At 29.2% G+C, this 20,500-nt stretch overlaps 1 protein-coding gene across 1 annotated transcript in view; it reads right to left on the bottom strand.

The window, feature by feature from the left end:
- Positions 1-20,500, bottom strand: part of LOC108752614 (potassium voltage-gated channel protein Shab) — a 51,906-nt gene that overhangs the window by 3,038 nt on the left and 28,368 nt on the right. The window contains 3 exon segments of the mRNA XM_018493580.1: positions 272-487; positions 2,889-3,200; positions 12,041-12,124. Coding sequence (XP_018349082.1) covers positions 272-487; positions 2,889-3,200; positions 12,041-12,124 — 612 coding nt within the window.

Here is a 20,500-nt window from a genome sequence, read left to right as displayed (position 1 = left end):
TGATTTTTAATTAAATTTTAATTGAACTAATATTATGCAGGAAGTTTAAAATTTAAACAGCTATATAATTCTATGAAAGTAAGATCATGAATTGAAATTCAGTTAAAAGCTCTTGAATTTTTAGATGTCAGAAATTCTTTCATTATTTTTTTTTTATGATTTTATAGATAATAATATGAATAATAGCAAGTAAATAAATATTTCCATAAATAAATATTAAAAGATACTTTAGGACAAATACATTTAGAATACTAATTTTTAAGGCACTCACTTGTTGGATTCTAATTTTCCTATGTTTCGGCATCATATCATTCAGGTTAACTTTACTGGCCTCCTTCAAAGATTCAGCGCTAGGCAATGTTTTAGCGATGATGTTTCGGCCAACCTCACCAGAAATTGATTTTTTCATCTGACTTGTTTTGAATTTTTCCGTTGCCTCCAGAGGATTTATGTAAAGATTACTATCTGCGTCTTCAGTCAAATCACCCTGCGGAAATGAAAGAATTGAAAAAGTATTACCATAGTAGAAGTCTAAAACATAATTTTATTATAAAATAACGAATCTTTGCATATATATGAATAATTTATCTAATAATAATAATAAAAGTTACATCATATTATATTATATTGAGTTATATATATACTATAATATTAATAAAAATTAATAATAACTGATAAATTTTAATAATGATTAATAATAATTAATAAATTTTAGTAATGATTAATAATAATTAATAAAATTTAATAATGATATCGTTGATTATTGATACTATGTGAAGAAATTACAATTAAAATTTATTAATTTGCATATAACATGTGTTATAAATAAATAAAATATAATTAAATTGTCATCTCTTTAAAGACCCTTTAATCAGAGATTAGAAAACAAAGGTTTCGTAAAATTCTTCCGAGCGAGAGAGAAATATAGACTATCTCGCGCCTCCATCAATGACAGTGTATATACATGATGTATACAGTCTAATCTTTAGGCTCTCCGCACAAGAATATCCCTAATGCGTTATATATAATGTTAAGTACTAATCATAAACTGAAACTTGTATGTAATAGTAAACTTTTATCACACACAAAGAAAATCATAACTAAACCATTGCTAATGCTAACATTTTGTGAATCTTGCTGTTTACTTCATCAGGACAAGAAACACTGATATTGAGTTACTTCTCCAGAGAATTCCCTTTATATAAATTCTGTTGAGAAGGGAAGTTAGAAGGAGGTAGGGAAAAGCGATCTGCCATATTTTACTTACCCCATGTTATAGCCTATGTCTCTCTTTAAATTATCTGAATTTCTGGATTATTAAGGTCTCCCTGTACTTTCTTGGAAAATATGATGCCGTTGTAGCTAGTAGTTGTTTTATCTATAGTAGTTGATGTCCTGATTCAATGCTGTGTTCTGCCAATGCTGATTGTGTGACTATGCGTAGATGATTTGAGTTTGTTCATACGTGCGATCTAGGATTTGCCAAATGTTTTGTCGCAATGTGAAAGAGAGGAAGTGGAGTTGAAAGGATTTCTGAGAAATCTTGTCTATTTGTGCCTTAGTGAAATCCTAAGAAATTCCAAAGACTGAAGACCTCTACTCAGTTCTGCAGATGAAACCAGGAGAACGGTGCGCATATAGGAACGAGATGTCAGATTTAAACATATCACACAATCAGCATTGACAGAACACAGCACTGAGTCAGGATATCAAATACTATTTTGTAAAACGACTATTATAGCTACAACGAAATATTTTCTAAGGAAGTATACGGAGGCTGTAGAAATCCAGAAACATCAAGAGATACGGTAGTGTCACCCGAAATTTTTAATAAGCTCGAGTAATAGTAAGAGAATATTGAGAATAATAAGAAAGGTATTTCAATTTTTATATAAAAATAAGGTAAAATTTTATTAAGAAACGTTATCGTCGTCGTCGTCGTCTAGTGTCAAGTCAAATCGACAATTAGTATTCAAATACACTCACACACATTTCCAAGCATCCTCCACACCCATACTCACGTATCTCTCTTCACGATCTTACCCTCCCTTCCTGTAGTACCTCCACCTATCAACAATCCTTCCTATATGTTGCATCTTCTCTCTGGAACTTTCTCCCCATTTCTATTTCTTTATTGTTTATCTAACTGACTTACATAGGTCTTGATCGTTTCAATTGCCATTATGTTTACAACAATCAAACTGTCAACACGGTTATTTATCGTTTTTGAACGGTTCATGTAAATTCTTATTTTACTGTTTAATTTATTACTTTATAACGCTTAATATATTTTATATTTAGCCATATAATTTTATTGACATGACACAGACCGAAATGACATAAACCGAATGGTTTGATGAAACATGCGACAAATGAATTTTTATTTCGATCAATTTTTGTTCCTGCATATTTTGTTATGATATAGTTGTCTTCTTATAAGATTTCTAATTTGTCATGATTTATTTAGTAAACTGGAATTTAAAGAATATGTTAGCAAGACGTAAACGTCTAACAATTATTTCTGACCAGCTTCCAGCGTATGACCATATTAACTCATTTTTTTTACTAATGTTTTTTTGATAAATTTTATATTTACACGTTTATCTGCGAATACATTAATTTTTTTTAAATTATTATTTGATGTTATTATACTAAAGAAAAGCCAAAATGGAATTGAAACGTATTTATATATATGCTTTTTTGTCCTATTTAGTACAAAATATTTATATATACGTTAATAACTTATGTTGGGTTCGAAAAGTTTTTATTATTATTATTATTTTGTATTTATTCGTTAGAGCCTAAATTTATATATATATATATATATTTGTCATTTTTCACTAACATATTACTGCATTCACAAAAAATAATTTGTTATTAGCTCATACCTGTGAATGTGACGGATGTGTTTGACAGCTTGCATATGTATCTGAACTGTCGATGCTTCCCTGTTCATTGTAAGTCTTTGCATAGTGATACTCCTGCTCGTTGTACATACTTGCGAAGCTTAACGTTTCCAATGGCTGAATTGGAGAGATCTTTGATTCCATTAATGATGAACTTAAATGTTCTGCGCCACTTCCACCAATACCATTGCCGCTATTAAATCTAAGGGATCTCATTTCTTGACACACTGGGTTACGAAAGTCACTTGTAGCAAGGGGCATTATGTTCTCCGGATCCGTGAAGTCTTTGTATTCCTAAAAATACGAAATAAATGAAAAGTTTCGATTACATGAGAGCCAAGAAAGTTGAAAGCAGTATGCTTTTGCCTAAATTCTACGTAGCTTTAGATACTGACTTTTTAATCTAATCAAAGTTTTTCTCTTAAAAAGTAATAATTTATACCTTTGTGGATTTCTGTAAGTTTCTTCGAATCATTTAAAGTCCATAAATGTTTTTTAAACATGAATTTCTAAAATATACATACATTCTAGAAATATATCTGGAAAATATAAATATACTAACTGCTCTCTTATATTATCTTGGATTTTATTATAAAAATTAACATCTAATTCAAAATTATTTCTTTGTTTAAATTATGGATATATTTTTTTACACACACACACACACACACACACACACGCGCGCGCGCGCGCGCACATATATATCAGACTTAACTGTTATAAAAAAAAATTATAACATAATAATTATATCTTTCTTTGATTTTAATTACTAATAATCATTATAAATAATTACAGCTTTTAATTGCGAATAACCATTACTAATGTCGGAAATTTTATTTTTTATTACAAATATTATATATAGATAACTAGAATTTTATATTGGTTACGAATAATCATTATCAATAACCAAAATTTTATTTTGGCTATCCAAGATTTCTAGATGACAGACTTTGTTGATGGTTACTGGCAAGCAAAATCGATAACAAACATCTTTTCTGTTTACTATTGGTCCTCTTCAATTTTATTTTTACTACGTATGTAAAATTAATTAATAAAAGATAAATATATTATTATTTATCAAAAAAGAACAAAATAAAAAATAATATGTTTTAAAATGTTTATATCTATTGTTTCTCTGTATTTTTTATTTCTTCTGCAGAAATTGGTACTTTATCAGTACCGGTTTCTTTAAGAAACTTACCGGTACGCGGTACGTGATAACGTACTAACTACGAAAAAAAAAAGAATATTGATAAAATGTGCAGAGAAATTTTATACATAAAAAAATTTCATACAAATGTTAATTTATCACTAATTGGCCCGGTGAGTTTCCCATGCTTCATATTGATAATAGGAGAGAAAAGAAGCAAGTAGCACGAGACTTGGCGATGTGGCATGATCAGTATCGTGGTTAAACGATTTCAACGGCTAAATATATAACCAAAAATTAATACGGGTATATATTGTATATATCGCAAAGTAAATGAAAGAAATAATTTCGGAACTCGGTGTGAAAAAACTTGTTTCGCGTTTTTTATCAAAGAGATTGCAAATAATATTGATGATTATGGTAACACCAGAGAGAAACCTCTCTGGTAACACTGTTAAATCGAGTAAGAAATCGGCTGAAGTCATATGCAGAAATTATCAAGCTAGTTACTACCTATGGTATAATTACTTTATCACGTTCCGCGTACCGCGTGCGCCACATCTAGGACTGGTTTCACCAACGCCAATTGTTTAATCGGCGTTTAACTGACCAATCATTGGTCTCTAATCATATCGGCTCCTAATCGTATTCTTATGGAAAGGTGGCCATTTAAACGTCTGTAACTGAGCATACTTAAATTTGTGACCCCATTATCTCAAAAATTACTGCTTAAAATAAAACAATTTAAACAACGTTTTTACTTTCGTTTTTCGAAAACTTCCTTGATATAATATTTTGAATCGCGATTTTACATCCTGTACATACATGCAGTGAGTGCAAAAAGTATTCGTACAGAGAAAATATTTTTTAAAAAAACTTTATTTTTAAAAAGTAAATATTATCCAGCGAGAAATGAGTCATCGAATTGATGTCTAATCGATATCAGTACGATGATTTCAACACCAATTCGACGTCGATTCGACGTTCATTTCTAGGTAATTAACAATTTATTCATAAAGAATAAAATAGATTGGATGTTTCTTAAAATTATATATACCAAAAAGATGTGTATTAATTATAGAAAATATATTATCTAAAAAATAAACGAAAATAAAAAATTCTATTGTTTAAATTGCTTAAAAAGTATTTGTACAATTGAGAAATTTAGCTTCTAAAATCTTAAATACATGCAAAGCTTGTTCGTTTATGTTAGAACAGAATATATTCATTGTATAAAATTACTAATTAATGTTTATTTTTTTATAAATTTATTTTTTTACAAATAAGACTTTTTTTATAAAAAATTTTCTTATATGAATACTTTTTGCTTTCACTGTATATATTGTATATATACAGAAAGAAAAAAAGACAAATCGCAGATTCATAATTATAGTGTTTCAGAGTTAAAAGCCGGTCTATATCAAGAAATGCGCTTATCTCATCGCACTCATTTGCAATGTGGTTTCATAATGAATAAGAAAGCCACAGAATGTTGTGCGTTCGCTCTTTTGCTCTCTCTCCCTCTTCCTCTATCTTACTCTTCCTATCTCTCCCTTTCTCTCTCTCTCTCTGCTCTTGCTTTTACATAGATAAAAAAATAATTTCTATCGGCATTGTCATTATCTACTGTACTCGCCTGATTGCCTTTGCATGCACGGAATATGCGCCAAATCTGCAATACGGTTGTCCATATCTACTTAAGAAAAACCATTTTGTTGCTATTAAGATTTTGTTCTTGAAGCGCTATTATGTTGTCACATTCGACTGAATACAAGAGATAGAATCCCAGACGACATACATATCCGAAAACGAAACATAAGACATCTAAAGACGCCTAAAAGATATCTCAAAGACATTTTTTAAATATCTCTCAAGACGTCTAAGGATCTCTTAAAAACGTCTCGATTTTGGACTTTTTTTGTTGTCTGGGGTAAGGCCGCTCAAGGATACACATTTTCTCTGTCATGCTGTACAACTTGTACAAGAACCCAAATTTAAGCAATAAAATGCTGCTTAAGCTATTCCTTATAGTTTGAATTAAAAGTTTTTCAAATATTAATTTAATATAAACATTTATTTTTACAGAAGATTAATTGTACTAAAAGATAAAAATGCGTACTCTTAGACATGTGTCATCATCTACAGATGATGATAACGATATCTTACATATTTTGTAACAATTTGTATTTAAATTCTAAATCCGGGGTGAAAATTGGATCTAGTGCCAAGACTGTTAGGTCTAGATCCATATTGATTACACTGGGATCGAACGTCGCGTCGGTCAAAAACTTACTTATATGAATTATGCATGTAAAAAAATACTTGAGATATTTATAAAAAATTATATTCAATAAAGTATAAATGATACTTATAAATATATAAGCGATACTTTTTTCATACCCTTGCGTACTCTTGAATCACTTGCCGAAGAGTATGCATTTTTCACGGAATCAAGTTTTCAAGTGCGTGCTTTAAAATCATCTCGTTATTTTTTTATTTTTGATATAACCTTTATAAAATTTATTTTTGGCATAAAAATTATTACAGAGATATAAAGTAAATATATCATTAAATGTAAAGCAGAGACGTGTATGCACATAATATTAAAAAAAATACAAAGCAACAATTTCACGATAGACGTCCGACATGTGGTAAGAGATAATGTTGTGGCTGACATGTAGTCAGGAATGGAGAAACTTCAGTCGCCTATGGGCTATGCTGCACTAGCAGAATCATAGAAAGATGGCAAGGAACTCATGCAATAAATATCTACCTCGTGAGTTCTGACTAAAGTTGAAAAAAAAATAAAATAAAAGTTCCGAGGATGAGAGTGTACTACGATACGGCAACAGAAACCGCATCCGTTCTTGACCCTTTTCGACAGATTGCCTTTGAATCGGTTCGTAATCTGACTTATGGCCGCAACACATATTTTTGCATAACGCGTAATGCATAAGAGAATCAACAAGTTAAAATTCCTTTTTTTCATGAAATGAAAGGAAAGGAAGGATTCTGATTAGTTAATTCTTTTGTACACTATGCAACAGTCTATGCTATCTTTACGTAGAGCAAAAGCTTATGATACAGCGTCTGGATGTTCATGAAGACAGATTGCCGCATTTGAGATAGTTGTTGCGGACTCTGCCAATAACTCAAAGTAATTCGCAATGTTTCAGCATTATTGGATAAGTTCACCGCACTATTCGGTAGATTCAAGCACGTCCATCTGGATATTACTGTAATACCTATTTCAAAGAATATTGTCTCATTTGTGTTGACTATTCACACGATAATCCAAGACCTACGACAAACTAACCCTGATGGAAATTTTTTCCTGAATTGTAATGAATAATGAAATATTATTGAAATTGAAATGAACAATGATAAAATATTATTGAAATTGTAATGAATTATAACGAAATATTACTGAATTTCGTATTGAAATCTATATATTATAATAGGAATTAATCATGCACTTTCAGCAATATTTCATTAAGATTTCATTACATTTCATATAAATTTCATTAAGATTTTATTACAATCCATTAAGGTTTTTTTAAGATGTTGTTTGTACAAAAATACAATGCGTATATATTCGTGGACAATAAGGCTGCAATATTTTTTTTTTACAAATGTTTTACGGAATGCGCAAAAATTTTTAAAGTGCGATTCACCATATATCGATGCTTGTAATGAGCGATTTTGACAGCTGCCATGTGGAATTAAAATCATATGGAATCGAAATATGGTGAAATCAGAAATGTGTGACGCGACATACATTTAAGATAAATAATAAGTAAAATGCCTTTGCGAGCCACCGCTGATTGAAGAGCATAGAAAAATAGTCTAGTTAAACTTCTCAATTTGAAAGTTTGAATAATGATGAAATTTATTCCTTGAAACATTTCGATCCTGGATCCTCTTCAGTATAAAACAAATTGACAGAATTATAGAGAATTTCTAGTCACATTAGTCATAAAGTTATCCTAAAGAAATATAATTAAAATATTAAAAATGAACCTAGATCAAAGAAAAAGCAGAATTGAACTCACATCAACAAATCTGAAATATCGAACTATAATCTCTTCTTCAAACTACATTGTCATCTTTCCTCATAGAAATTGTAACAAATCAAACTAACAATAAATACTGCTAAAAATACTAAAACCATACTAAAAATAAGTACTAATAAAATATTTTCCATTTTTATATGGAAAACCTAGAAAAATCAGGGAGTTCTAAAATTCATTTTCTGACATTCAACAATCTTGGATATACATCGTTAGGCATATAAGCTAAATCTATAAATTTCATATTACACTTTAAACCGATAATAAAAATTCTTACAGTCAGTGGCTCGCAAATAATCATAAGATGTAAAAAACGATGTAAAGAACGATGTAGGATCTCATTCGAGCCGCACACTAACTGGATGATTGTCAAATCATACGGTGGAGAGCTAAAAAATGAACCATAAAATTTTTACTTATTTATCGCGCTATAAACACGGTACTAATACTAATAGAGATTACATTGTCACTAAGACTTACCTTCATAAAAATACAAAGCGGTATTGGAAATTGATACTACGCAATATCACGTTGTACGTTATCATGCCAATAATTTGGAGAAAATCTATTGCCTACATGTTCTTCGAGACACAAAGCATAATTTAGTTAATCACTATGAGATATCGCAACAAGCAGGCTAGAAAATGATATACCGATTTACCCCGCTATCCCGCTTTGCCTTAGTCTCTCCTAATGAAGATATACTATTCTAATTTTTTAAATAAAACTCGTTTTTAATGCTATACTAGAAACTTAATTTATTAATATTTTTTAATAATAATAATTGTAATATACTAATATTTTAACAAACATAAATTTCTAACAAATTAACTCCAATTTGCAGTTATTAAAACTAAACTTTCCACTAAATTTACTCACCCAGGAGCAGTATGCAGCACCGCCACTAGATGGTCTTGATGAAATCTGAATTTCTCGTAAATAAAACAACATCCAGAATAAAATAAAAGATGCATTGTGAGATTCTTCATCCATGTTTTAATGAAATTATTTCTTGAAGGCGACCTTTGGTTTCAAAATGAAAATAAAGTCTATTTTGATAGTTTCGTTCAATTTTGTTGTAAAAGTTAAATCAGATGTGTACTATTCCTGGAAATTATATGAAATTAAATAAATATTGAATTAATATATATGTTTCTGAATATCGTGTGCAGTTCAACGGACATTAAATGTCTACAATATCTTTAAATGTTGAATTTACGTTTTATAATATTGCAATTCAACGTTTCTGAAATGTTGCTTCAATATTTATGTGTTGTATGAATAGAAAATATAATTGATTGGATCCAAATGATTGGATGACAACTTTAATCTCATTGAATTACATGATGAGTAGGTTATCTGCTTTGTCTGCTTGAATTTGCCTAATGTTTTAAAAATTCAGTTTTGATTTTATTTCTAAAATAATTATTTATAACACTAAATGTCTTTAAAATATTTCAAAGATATCGGAAACTTTAATTCGGATATTTAAAATATTTAATAACATATAAAATATTCAATATATATTTACATTTTTAATATGTTTTTAAACATCGCTGCTAATTGATTATATTCTATGTTATTTTACTTATATTCTGCAATTTTAATAATAGATATCTTCGCCTAACTTTTAACCTTTTTTAAGAAAAATATATATGATCCAATATGTGAATGTATGTAAATGTGTTTTTGAATGTATGCGAGCGTGTGCGTGCATGCATGCGTGCATGCGCGCGCGTATACGAGATGTAGCTATTAAATAACGGACTGGTCATAAATATTAGGTTTCTTTCCGAAACTTCGAGCTTAAAAATTGAGCAACGCATTAATTTGAAATTCCTCGGTTAAAAAAAAACTCCCCGTATTCGCCTGATTTGGTGGCTTGTGACTTTTATCTATTCCAAAAATAAAAAGTGCGTTGAAGGGAACCCATTTTTAATCAATAGAGGAGATGAAGAAAAAAATGACTGATCTAATAGCTGATTAGTTTCAACATTGGTCGCGTTCAGCAGACTCAATTGTTGCGCAGATCCGTGAGTGTTCGCTACTATTGGATAAGAAGATCTAGAAGAATACACCAATAGCAGCGAGCGCTCACGGATCCGCTCCGCAACAGTTGAGTCTGCTGAATGCAATTATTGGGAACAATGGAAGACACGTATGTAGAAGTGTGTGAAGAATAGAGGTGGGTGGGGGGTATATTGAAGGGGGATTATAATTAAATTGTTAGATTTTTAAAATAAAATACTTTTTTCATACTAATCCCGTTATTTTAATAGCCATACCTCGTATATATTACGTGTATTTACAAGCTTATATGTGTAGAAAGAAAAGAATTCATGCATGCATGCATGCATATACAGGGTGTAACTAAAGTAAGGTAATAAATTTATTACCTCTACATCGCAAAACATGGAAAAATATTCATGTGAACGTATGTCCGCAAATCCACTGTTACTGAGATATAGTTCAAAATGTTTGCTAGACCAGTTCCATTGCCTCCATAATTCCTCGATCTAAATCCTTCTGTGGGGACACTTAAAGTTCTTAGCTTATGAAGTTTCAATCACCAATAAAAAAAGATTAAGATATGCTACACCAATACATTTTTTATGCTTGACACGCAATTTCCCCAGGATCTCTGAAAGAGTCCATGATCTGACATGTTCAAATATGTATCGAATCAAATGGGAAACACTTTGAACATTTGTTATAATTAAAAATTGAAAATAAATAATATTAAATAATAATAGATATTACTTTCTATTCCCCTAACAAATATTTTGAGTTGTATCTCACAATAACAATGCGTTTGCGGATATATCAAGTGAACTTTTTTTCATGTTTGATGTGGAGAGTTCCCTGAAGTTTATCACCTTATTTTAATTACACACCCTATAGATAGATAAATGTAGGTGTAGATGTCTATGTTTTTAAAATATACTTGACTTTCTGATAAATATCAAAGGAAAATATAATGCTTAATTTTGATACATGGCGTAATTGCTTCGTGGATAGAAAGACACAATGCTTTGACCTAAAAGAATTAACTCTTAAGAAGCCTTTACATGGGAACATTAAGCATCAGTTCAAAAATTCAATCTTTCGTTCGAAAATTAAATCACAAGTGCCTATCATGTCATACTGCCTGACGATGGAGGTCAATTTTGGATATTTGAGCTGTCGTAATTCCAAAACTTTTATTTGGCCTGCTGACCATTGAGACTTTTGATTAGTGAGCCGAAACCTATGTCAAAATTTCAGCCAATTTGATCGGGACGTCATTTTCTTAAGAAGTGTCCAGGGTCTTTTTTAGTATTATACGTCAAATGTAGTGCGATATTAGAACTAATCACTCTTAATTTATCTTGTTTTATTGTGCATTAAGAAACCGGAATCAGGAGATTCAAAATCATGCATCAATAAATTTCTGTGCAGATGCTCAATGCTTGATACTCCGATGTAATGACACCTTTAAATAAAAAAAAAAGAAAAAACGAATTACTTGGGTGCTTTACTAAAGCTTTTAAGTGAACCGTGTTCTATCAACGAAAATGTTATGCTTCGTAAAAATAAATGGCAGGAGAGGCAGTGCATACACCCAGTGGACTATATAAGTAGTGTGAACATCGTATAGAAGACGTACAGAACGATATACATATATCTTGATTTCGAAATATTTCAAGAAGTAAAGAGAAGATGAAAAAGTTCACATTTTGTTCGAAGAGCCGGACAAAAAATTTATGTCCGGATGACAGAGAAATGCAGAGTGAGAAGATGCATATATTGCGCATAAGTTAAATGTAATTAATTTAAGTTTTAATATATAACCACATGTTGGTACTATGGACTCGTTAACAGCCCATTGGTGTATGTAGTGCCGCCAGAAGGAAAACGTTAGTGATCGTAAATACCTTCGTAGTACAAAAGCAACACTCGAATTCACTAGGTAATTCATCAATTTTCTCGAATTTTCTGCTGTCTTTTTTCTCTTCATCCTACAAAAGGTCACACACACATATATATATTTCCTGATTTAATTTTCATAAATAAATACACAGCTTTCGTTTCAGAAACGATCGAAATGTTTTATAGCCTCTTCTCTTCTCTTAATGTTTGTCTCTATCTTCTTTTTCTCTTTCATGATTCTTTCAACTAAAGTCTATAGTGCTGATGATACAATTCGATCGATTCAAAAACGAGCAAAAATATCAATAACTTAATATTGTTATAAAAACGCAATAACGTGATTGCATGGAGCTAGAAGATCAGAATTTTCATATCACGAGACTGAGAATAAGATCTATCCACGATCATAATCGGATATACTTCTCATATGTATTTGTAACTGAATGATTTACTTGAATATGTACCTACCACTTTGTTAATTCTTTTGAACATATTTCAGAGAAATGTACTCTCTTGAGTACTTCGATCAAAGAACAAAATACAATTATAAACAATTACGAATAAAATTTATATAAAATAAACAAGTGCCAGTTTTCAAATGTTATCAAACTTTCTTTTCGATGATTATTTGTCTCTAGACAGTATTATTTTAAAGTCAACTGCAAAAAATTAAAAAGAAAAATATTCAATATTAAGATCACGCGCACGTCGAAAAGAAAGTTTTTATAACTTTTCTTTAAATTATTTGAAAGCTTGAAAATTTCTCTTTAAAATGCGTTCTTATAAATTGAGCTATCTTTTTTTTATCAAGTTCTTAACTTAATGTTATCAATACATTTTCATAGCTTTTATCAATATTTGTAATGTGTCGCCGGTATTAGCATTACCGGGTAACCGACACCTAAGGGCCTTAGCACAAATATATCTGTAACTGAATCGTGAAACGTAAGTTGTAGTCGTAGGTCAACGTACAATATATTGGTCAACCTATAACTATGATTCAGTTACAGTTTTACAGCCATTTTTGTGCTTAGGCTTTAATTTGGAGCGTAATAAATTGAACACCGCTCGCAATTGGACTTTTTTATTAGACATATTCAGGATCGATATAAAAACTCCATGTTGATTTACGCAAGATGCTCACTGATCCAGCAGCCTTACACTATGATTGTTCAGCTGATGTCATTTTGTGTGTGACTCTTAAAACTGATATAGAGTTTGGTTACAGAATATATGTAATTGAACACAGAGCATTGAGCAATCGAATATCACACGATTGAATCCCGAACACATTAAGTGTGTCAAATCGAATAATGATTAATTATTACGTAGTCAGATGAAATACGTCTGCATTATTCTATCCAAGGTATAGCATACGTAGAAGTGTAACACGGTCGGGCTTATATGTATCTCGTGTGTGCGACTCGATTTGATAAATTCTGTCTTAACGTTTCAGGTATACATTTTCAAGACTTTTAACTATAGAAATATACATAAAAATATCGATTTTTTTCATACCCGTCACAGACGGTCACAGAAAATCTCCTTAAGAAAGCTAGCTATAAGTACCATCAACGATATTACGGTTACATAGAAATGACATAAATATTATTGTGCCCACCTTCAAATATTTCAGTATGTTCTTCGCAACAGTGAACGCGTGGACTGTCTCTTGACGCAAGACATACGGTTCGCGGATCTTTTTTAATTAACTATCTTGTATTTTTTATTTTTTCTTAGACTTATTCTTGGAATCACTATTATTGCTACTATTGTTTTATTTTATTTTAATTTAGTAAATTAAAGTAAAACAAAAAATGAAAAGAATCGAGAAAAGAACAAAATATAATTTTAATATTTTAAATTATATTTAAAATTTTGAAAATTTAATATAGATTTTTTATTTTCAATTTTTAGCAATTTATCTTGAAAAACGTAACTCTCTTTTTATTTCTTTTTCCTCCCCTCTCTCCTTCTCATTCTTGCTTTCTTCACTCGTGATACCACAGCTCGCCCTACTAAAAAAAAAACATGTCACAAAGTTACATAATGAAATCATATAATTAAGACAAGTAAATCTCGTAATTGCTTCACAATTAATGATTTTTTTATTAATGTTTTTATTTGATTTCATAAATCATGTAATTTGAAGAGTCACATGATAATATGTTTTTTTTCTTTTATTTCTATATCATTAAAATTTTTTTAATTCGATAACTATAAAATTACTTGAAGGATAAAATTATTTCTAATGTCATGTGATTTTCCAAATTACATGATTTTAAAAGCTTACGTACTAATTTGAAACAATCTGTTACTTGTTTTAATTACATGATTTCGATATGTAACGTGATGATTTTTTTTCAATAGAGCGCAATGATAAACTATCTTTGTATATGAGCTGAATTTTACTGTGTTTTTGATGCTGTATTGTTCAGTTCTCGATTAATATTTCACTCGATGTATTCGCGAATGTTAAAATGAATTCTTTTCATTCCCAATGCGTTTTTATTAACTTATTTTTAGGAATCGCATAAAGTACATTTCTATGCCTTTCAATGCCAAAAAAGATTTCAACTTTTTAAGTGCATCGTGAATATTGCTCAATTCAAAATTCTGAATAGCAAATGTAATTTTTCAATCCAATTGAATCTAAAAAAAAATAATAATAAAAATTGACCATAAGTGCTACCAAAATACGCATTTGGATGATTCAAATGGATTAAAATTTTAATCCATTTTAATCCATTCTCGTTTATTGTGGGTACTTTCTAAAGCAATTATTTGCTTAAAGGAATCCAAACTACAGAAGACTGAATTATCAATATCGACACATTCTTATATATTACACGCACAAATATACAAATTTTCGTACTTAACGCATTTTTATATCGAATTAGATATCTAAGTCTAATTCTAAAGCTGGTTCTCTACGCAAGCGTAGAGAAGGTTCTCTGCGGCATAAGTGTAACTTGCATCAGTTAATCAAATCGTTTCAACTATCATAATGTGTAGTAGAGACGATTTGATACAATTTGATTGGCTGATGCAAGTTATGCTCACACAAGTTATACCACGTGGGGAACTAACTTAAAAATTTAATGTTGTCTGTTCGTGTAAACTATTAGTCTGTGAACTATAATTTTGTAAATACAAATTACAAAGCTTTTATATCAAACAAATGTTATATCACAACTTGACAGCTCAAGATACCATATCTGATTGAGAAATGGTAAAGATCTTAATTTCGAAAATCATTTCCATTCTCGGTATAAACTCTATCTGCCAGACACGTATTAATGTACATACTTTAATTGAAAAATGCGTCACAAATATTATATGCATTCAATCAATAAAACAGATGACTTTAGGATCCTTTTAAGGGAAGCTCCTTACATACGTATATTTTCTATGGCTAAACTAATGTACACTTTTGGTACTTAAAGTGAGAACTATATGTGTATGATGAAAATGAGAAAGAGAATTCCAGTACAATCTAATGCAGGAATAAAAACAGATCTCGTAAGGAAAAGATGGTATTATGGTCAGTAAATACATTACTCTTTTAGTATCTCTCTGTAAAAATAAGTCGTTTATAAAATGTTTGTGGTATATGTCCTCTTTATGTCTTAAATACTTTACATAGGTTTTCAGCCACAAAATTGCATGGCAATGTCCAAAGTTTATAATAAATAATTAAAATTTCAAGAAACCTTGTTATTTATTATTATATGTAACAAATAAAGTGCACAGTTATTAGTATTTTTACTTAAAATAAAACAAGAAAATAAATTACGTCATAAAATATAATTATTACTTTTAAAAGAATTTAACGCTGCCGGGATTCCAACTTTCGTCGAACGAATAAGAAAAAGTATATATATATTATATAATAACTCTGTGTCTCAATCCGCTCAACTACATCGCGCCGCTTTCTTATTATCGGCACAGTTCTAATACCTATTCTACAACTGATCGAACACTCAACTTTAACTGCAGTTTTTTCAGAAACAAAGCCCTTTCGAAACCCTTTTATATTGTTAGTACACTTAATCTCCTCTTTCAAAAGAGTTATGGTTCATCTCATTCGGCAGTTTACAATTCTTGCCATCTTCTTGTATGCAGCCTATATGCAGGAGTTATGTGTACATATTTGCATATATTCTGCAATATTTTACTTTTTTTTATTTTGTAACCAAATACTTTCTTGTAAACAAAATTTTTTTAATAAAACTAAACTATTTTTAAAATTTATTTTTGTGAAAGGCCATCCTACCATCCCTATTTTTCTTCGAGTTATGCAGTTTCGCTACATTTTTATAAATAGTGTCTTAAGTAATAAATGTATCGTAAGTAATAAACGTTTGAGTCTAGAATCGATTGAACAATACTTTAACAAACGTAATTGCTACATTTTAAATTTAGATGTTGATTATTAACCAGATTATTATATAAAATGTAAACAGAGTGCCATTTTCTTCTTGACAATTTACATGTCATTGACACATCAATACATATTATTACATTAATAGCGCACGCACACATATGCATAAATTTTTATAACGCATTTTCGTATCAAATTAGATACTAAGTATCCTAATAGTAATTCTAAAACCTTGACTTGATTTGTTCATAAAATCGTTGTTTGTTCATAAACTACTATTGTAGTCTGTGGACTACAATTTCGTACAGATTGCAAACGCTCACGCTATATAACAAACGTTATCACGATGTTGACTAAACATCATATTGGATTAAAAGCTCTAAATATCATATTGGACTACAAATGATAAAGAAATCTCAATTTCAAAATTATTTTTTCCATTCTTGATACAAAAATGCCACCTCACAGACTAGTGTATCTATATGAAATTATCTAGATAGTCTAAATGAAATGGCTTCATCTTATACAAATGATACAAATTCAGGCTCAAGTGAATATATCAATACAATAAAAAAGAGCCAACACAAATTATAATAAATACATTATTAACATCTATAAAAATTCATATTTATTTAACGAAACGTTTTAATTCTTGTTTTAGGACCTTCTCAGTATATAATTATTCCACATAAATTATTAGCAAATCTTAGAAACGCATCTAATCGAAGTCGTTAATTCATTAGTTAAACGTTGGAAAAAAAAACCATTGGTCAAAATAATTGTCAATTTATTATGCATAAAATTTCTATGAATGAATAGAAGTTGAACGAATTTTATAGTAATTAGTACACATCGAACTGTCTGGTTTAAATTACGAGCTGAGATGACAGAAAACAGTGCTAACAGCTCGACAGTTACAAACATAAAACGGTTTTATGTTATCTTTATTAGAATATATTATATTTATCTGCATTTTAGATAAAAAAGTGTTATCAGCAAACGTTATCAAAAAATTTTTTGATAACACTTTTATATACAATAATTATATTTTTCAAATTATTGATGATAAAAATCTAATTATCTAAATAATTTGAAAAAGATAAATTTTTTTATCTAAGATACAAATGAAGATAATATATTTAAGTAAAAATAAGATGAAGCCATCTCATCTAGATTATCTAGGTAATTTTATTAATTAGCAAACACTCACAGACACGTACTAATGCGTATGCCTTGATTTTGGAAAAAAATTCTCAAATCTGTAAAAAAAAAGAAAAAAGATATTGCGACACAAATTTTTGCGTTTAGTCTGCAAAATAGACGACTGTAAGATCTTCTTAAAGGAAGCTTAAAGTTATCCGTTATACGGACTGTGAATGCGATTATTTTTCAAGACATCATTTTTCTACAATTAAAGTATAAACATCAACGTAATCCAAATCGGTTGACTTTATACTAGATAATAGATTATACGAACAATGTAGAATTCTTAGAGCTTAGAATTAGATTTAAATATTTGATTCTATACTATACCTTTTTACGAAAATTTATGTGTATGTGTACATACGTATAATATTGATATTGTAGTATGTAGTATAGATGAATTTTTTAAATGAAAATAATTTTAAAATAAAATGATTTTTTTAATGTTTATATTCTTATATTATTTATCTTTGAATGTTTATTTCATATTTAAATTTTTGTTTCTTACTCAATTTTTTTTATTTATTATTATAAATTTTTATAATATAATATAAACTTTTACAAAAAAGATTTATCTAGCAATGCAACCTAATACCTTTAAAAGAACAAATTTTTTAAAAAGAGAATCCGTCATTTTCTTTCTATCTTATAATTAACCTGCCATACGAAAAAGACATTCTACTGCAGCTGAATTTGGAAAGCACGTGTCATTTTATTTAAGAAAAATTTTTTGATTGTCGGATAAAATTCTAACATTGAAAGTGTTGTGTCTCTACCTTCTATAATCCAGACATGGTAGTCGAAGACCAACAATAATGCCAGATGGCAGTCGTTTTTAAAGAAAGTACAAGTTTGACACCACACAACAATTAATATGGAACTTATTCTTATAGCCCTATAATGAGCTTTCTACAATAAGTCATTAGCTAAGCTTTAAGTCGTAAGTTATAAGAAATGAATCAATCATAATAGATTATTCTTCTCACATTTGATTGTGATTGGTTAATTTCATATGATTTAAAACTTAAAACTTAGGTAATAGCATATTGTAGAAAGTCCATAACAATTATGGTGCGATAGGCGATATTCAACGAGCATATAGATTGTTTAGAAAAAACTATATATTTGTTGGATATCGCGCATCGCGTACAACGTTATATAATCGAGCTAGTCTTCTAGGAACTATTAGTACCAACTTATAAATGCATTTCAAATAGAAAATAAATAGTAAAAAACCATTTAAATGAAGATATAAAATAGTTTCTAAAAAGATTTTGAATGTAAAATACAAAATAGACATTTTGCATTTTGTATTTCCATTTTAAATGCATCTATTTCAAATGTATTCATCTCTGAATATAAGTCGATCTAATTCTAAGAACTCAACATTGTTCATGTGATCTCTAGTCCAAACCAAGGTTGTTTTATACGTATAAAATATAATAGTTGTATGTCAAACAAATATTATTACGATACCAGAAACGGGTAACAAAACTATAATTTTCCAATTTTTTCGTTTTTTTGCCTTAAAGTCGACCGGCTTAAAATATATTATATTTTAATTGTGGATAAAATCCACAATTTTTAGATCTATGTAAAGATAATTAAAAAAAAAATACTTCTTTGAAAACCGAATCAGTAAAATAGACGACTTTAGGATTCCCTTAATGTTAAAAGTAAATTTCCCTTTATCGGCTCTGCTATTTTTATATTTTATTCGCTGTATCAACGCGAGCATATCACTTCAATCTATAATAATTATACATATTCTCGGAGACATAAAAATGCTTTCATACGCACAAGCGCGCGGACACACACCCACACACACCCCACACACACGCGCGCGCGCGCGCAACACACATTTCAACACAATTTTTTTGTGTTTACTTATATTTTTCTTCTCTTGCATCTAATTAATATTATGTATCGTTTTGTTATACTTATGCGTTTGAGGGGATTATATCCCAAAGCGCCAAATAAATATTGTGATTCTCTGTCTCTCTCTTTCTCTCCTTTATTTTGTCATAAATGTAAACTGTTTTTATATTTAACCTATCGATATTTTATCATCACATCAATGTTCCATTTATGACGAAAAGAGATTAGTCATTCGATGTAAAACATATACGTAGAGATATATAAAATAATGCGATGGCGCAATCATGAAGAGCAAAATTCAAAAAACGTAGACAGTATATGTATTTTAGTTTTTAGTTATTTTCAACATTTTATATTTTTTAGTAATGATATCTAGATTATTAAAGATGGATAACATATCATTTTATTCTTTGCTTTTCGCAACTTTTCTATTATTCGTAAATATAACTGGTATGATTTTTGTAGCTAGTTGGTCATGCTCAAAAGAGTTCTAAATAATACTTTTGTCAGTTTAAAAAGAAAGATAAACTGAGGAAAAAATGAACTGTAAATTTTAATAAATAATTGTTTTAATAAATATAACATTTACGAACGAAAAATAAATAATATTTGCTAAATAAAAAAATAATTTAATTAATGATTCTTATATCAAATAAATATATGTTTACATTTAGTATTCAATAACAGTATTCAAACAAATATTCATAAAAATTTACATTTTTCTCTCGATGTGTACTTTGAAGTAATCAAAATAATTTTTTTAAATAATTTTTTTCGTATTTTTTTAAGTAGTAATTGCCTTTTAAAGTAGATTTTTTTACACATTTAGAGCAGAGAAATGATTTTTGGTATATTTAAAAGTCTAAAAAGAATATACATATATATATATATATATATATATATATGTATATTCTTTTTAGACTTTTAAATATACCAAAAATCATTTCTCTGCTCTAAATGTGTAAAAAAATCTACTTTAAAAGGCAATTACTACTTAAAA

The sequence above is a fragment of the Trachymyrmex septentrionalis genome, unplaced genomic scaffold (genome assembly GCF_001594115.1).
Source record: "Trachymyrmex septentrionalis isolate Tsep2-gDNA-1 unplaced genomic scaffold, Tsep1.0 scaffold112, whole genome shotgun sequence".
Taxonomy (NCBI): domain Eukaryota; kingdom Metazoa; phylum Arthropoda; class Insecta; order Hymenoptera; family Formicidae; genus Trachymyrmex; species Trachymyrmex septentrionalis.
This window is presented reverse-complemented; position numbering and strand designations above follow the sequence as displayed.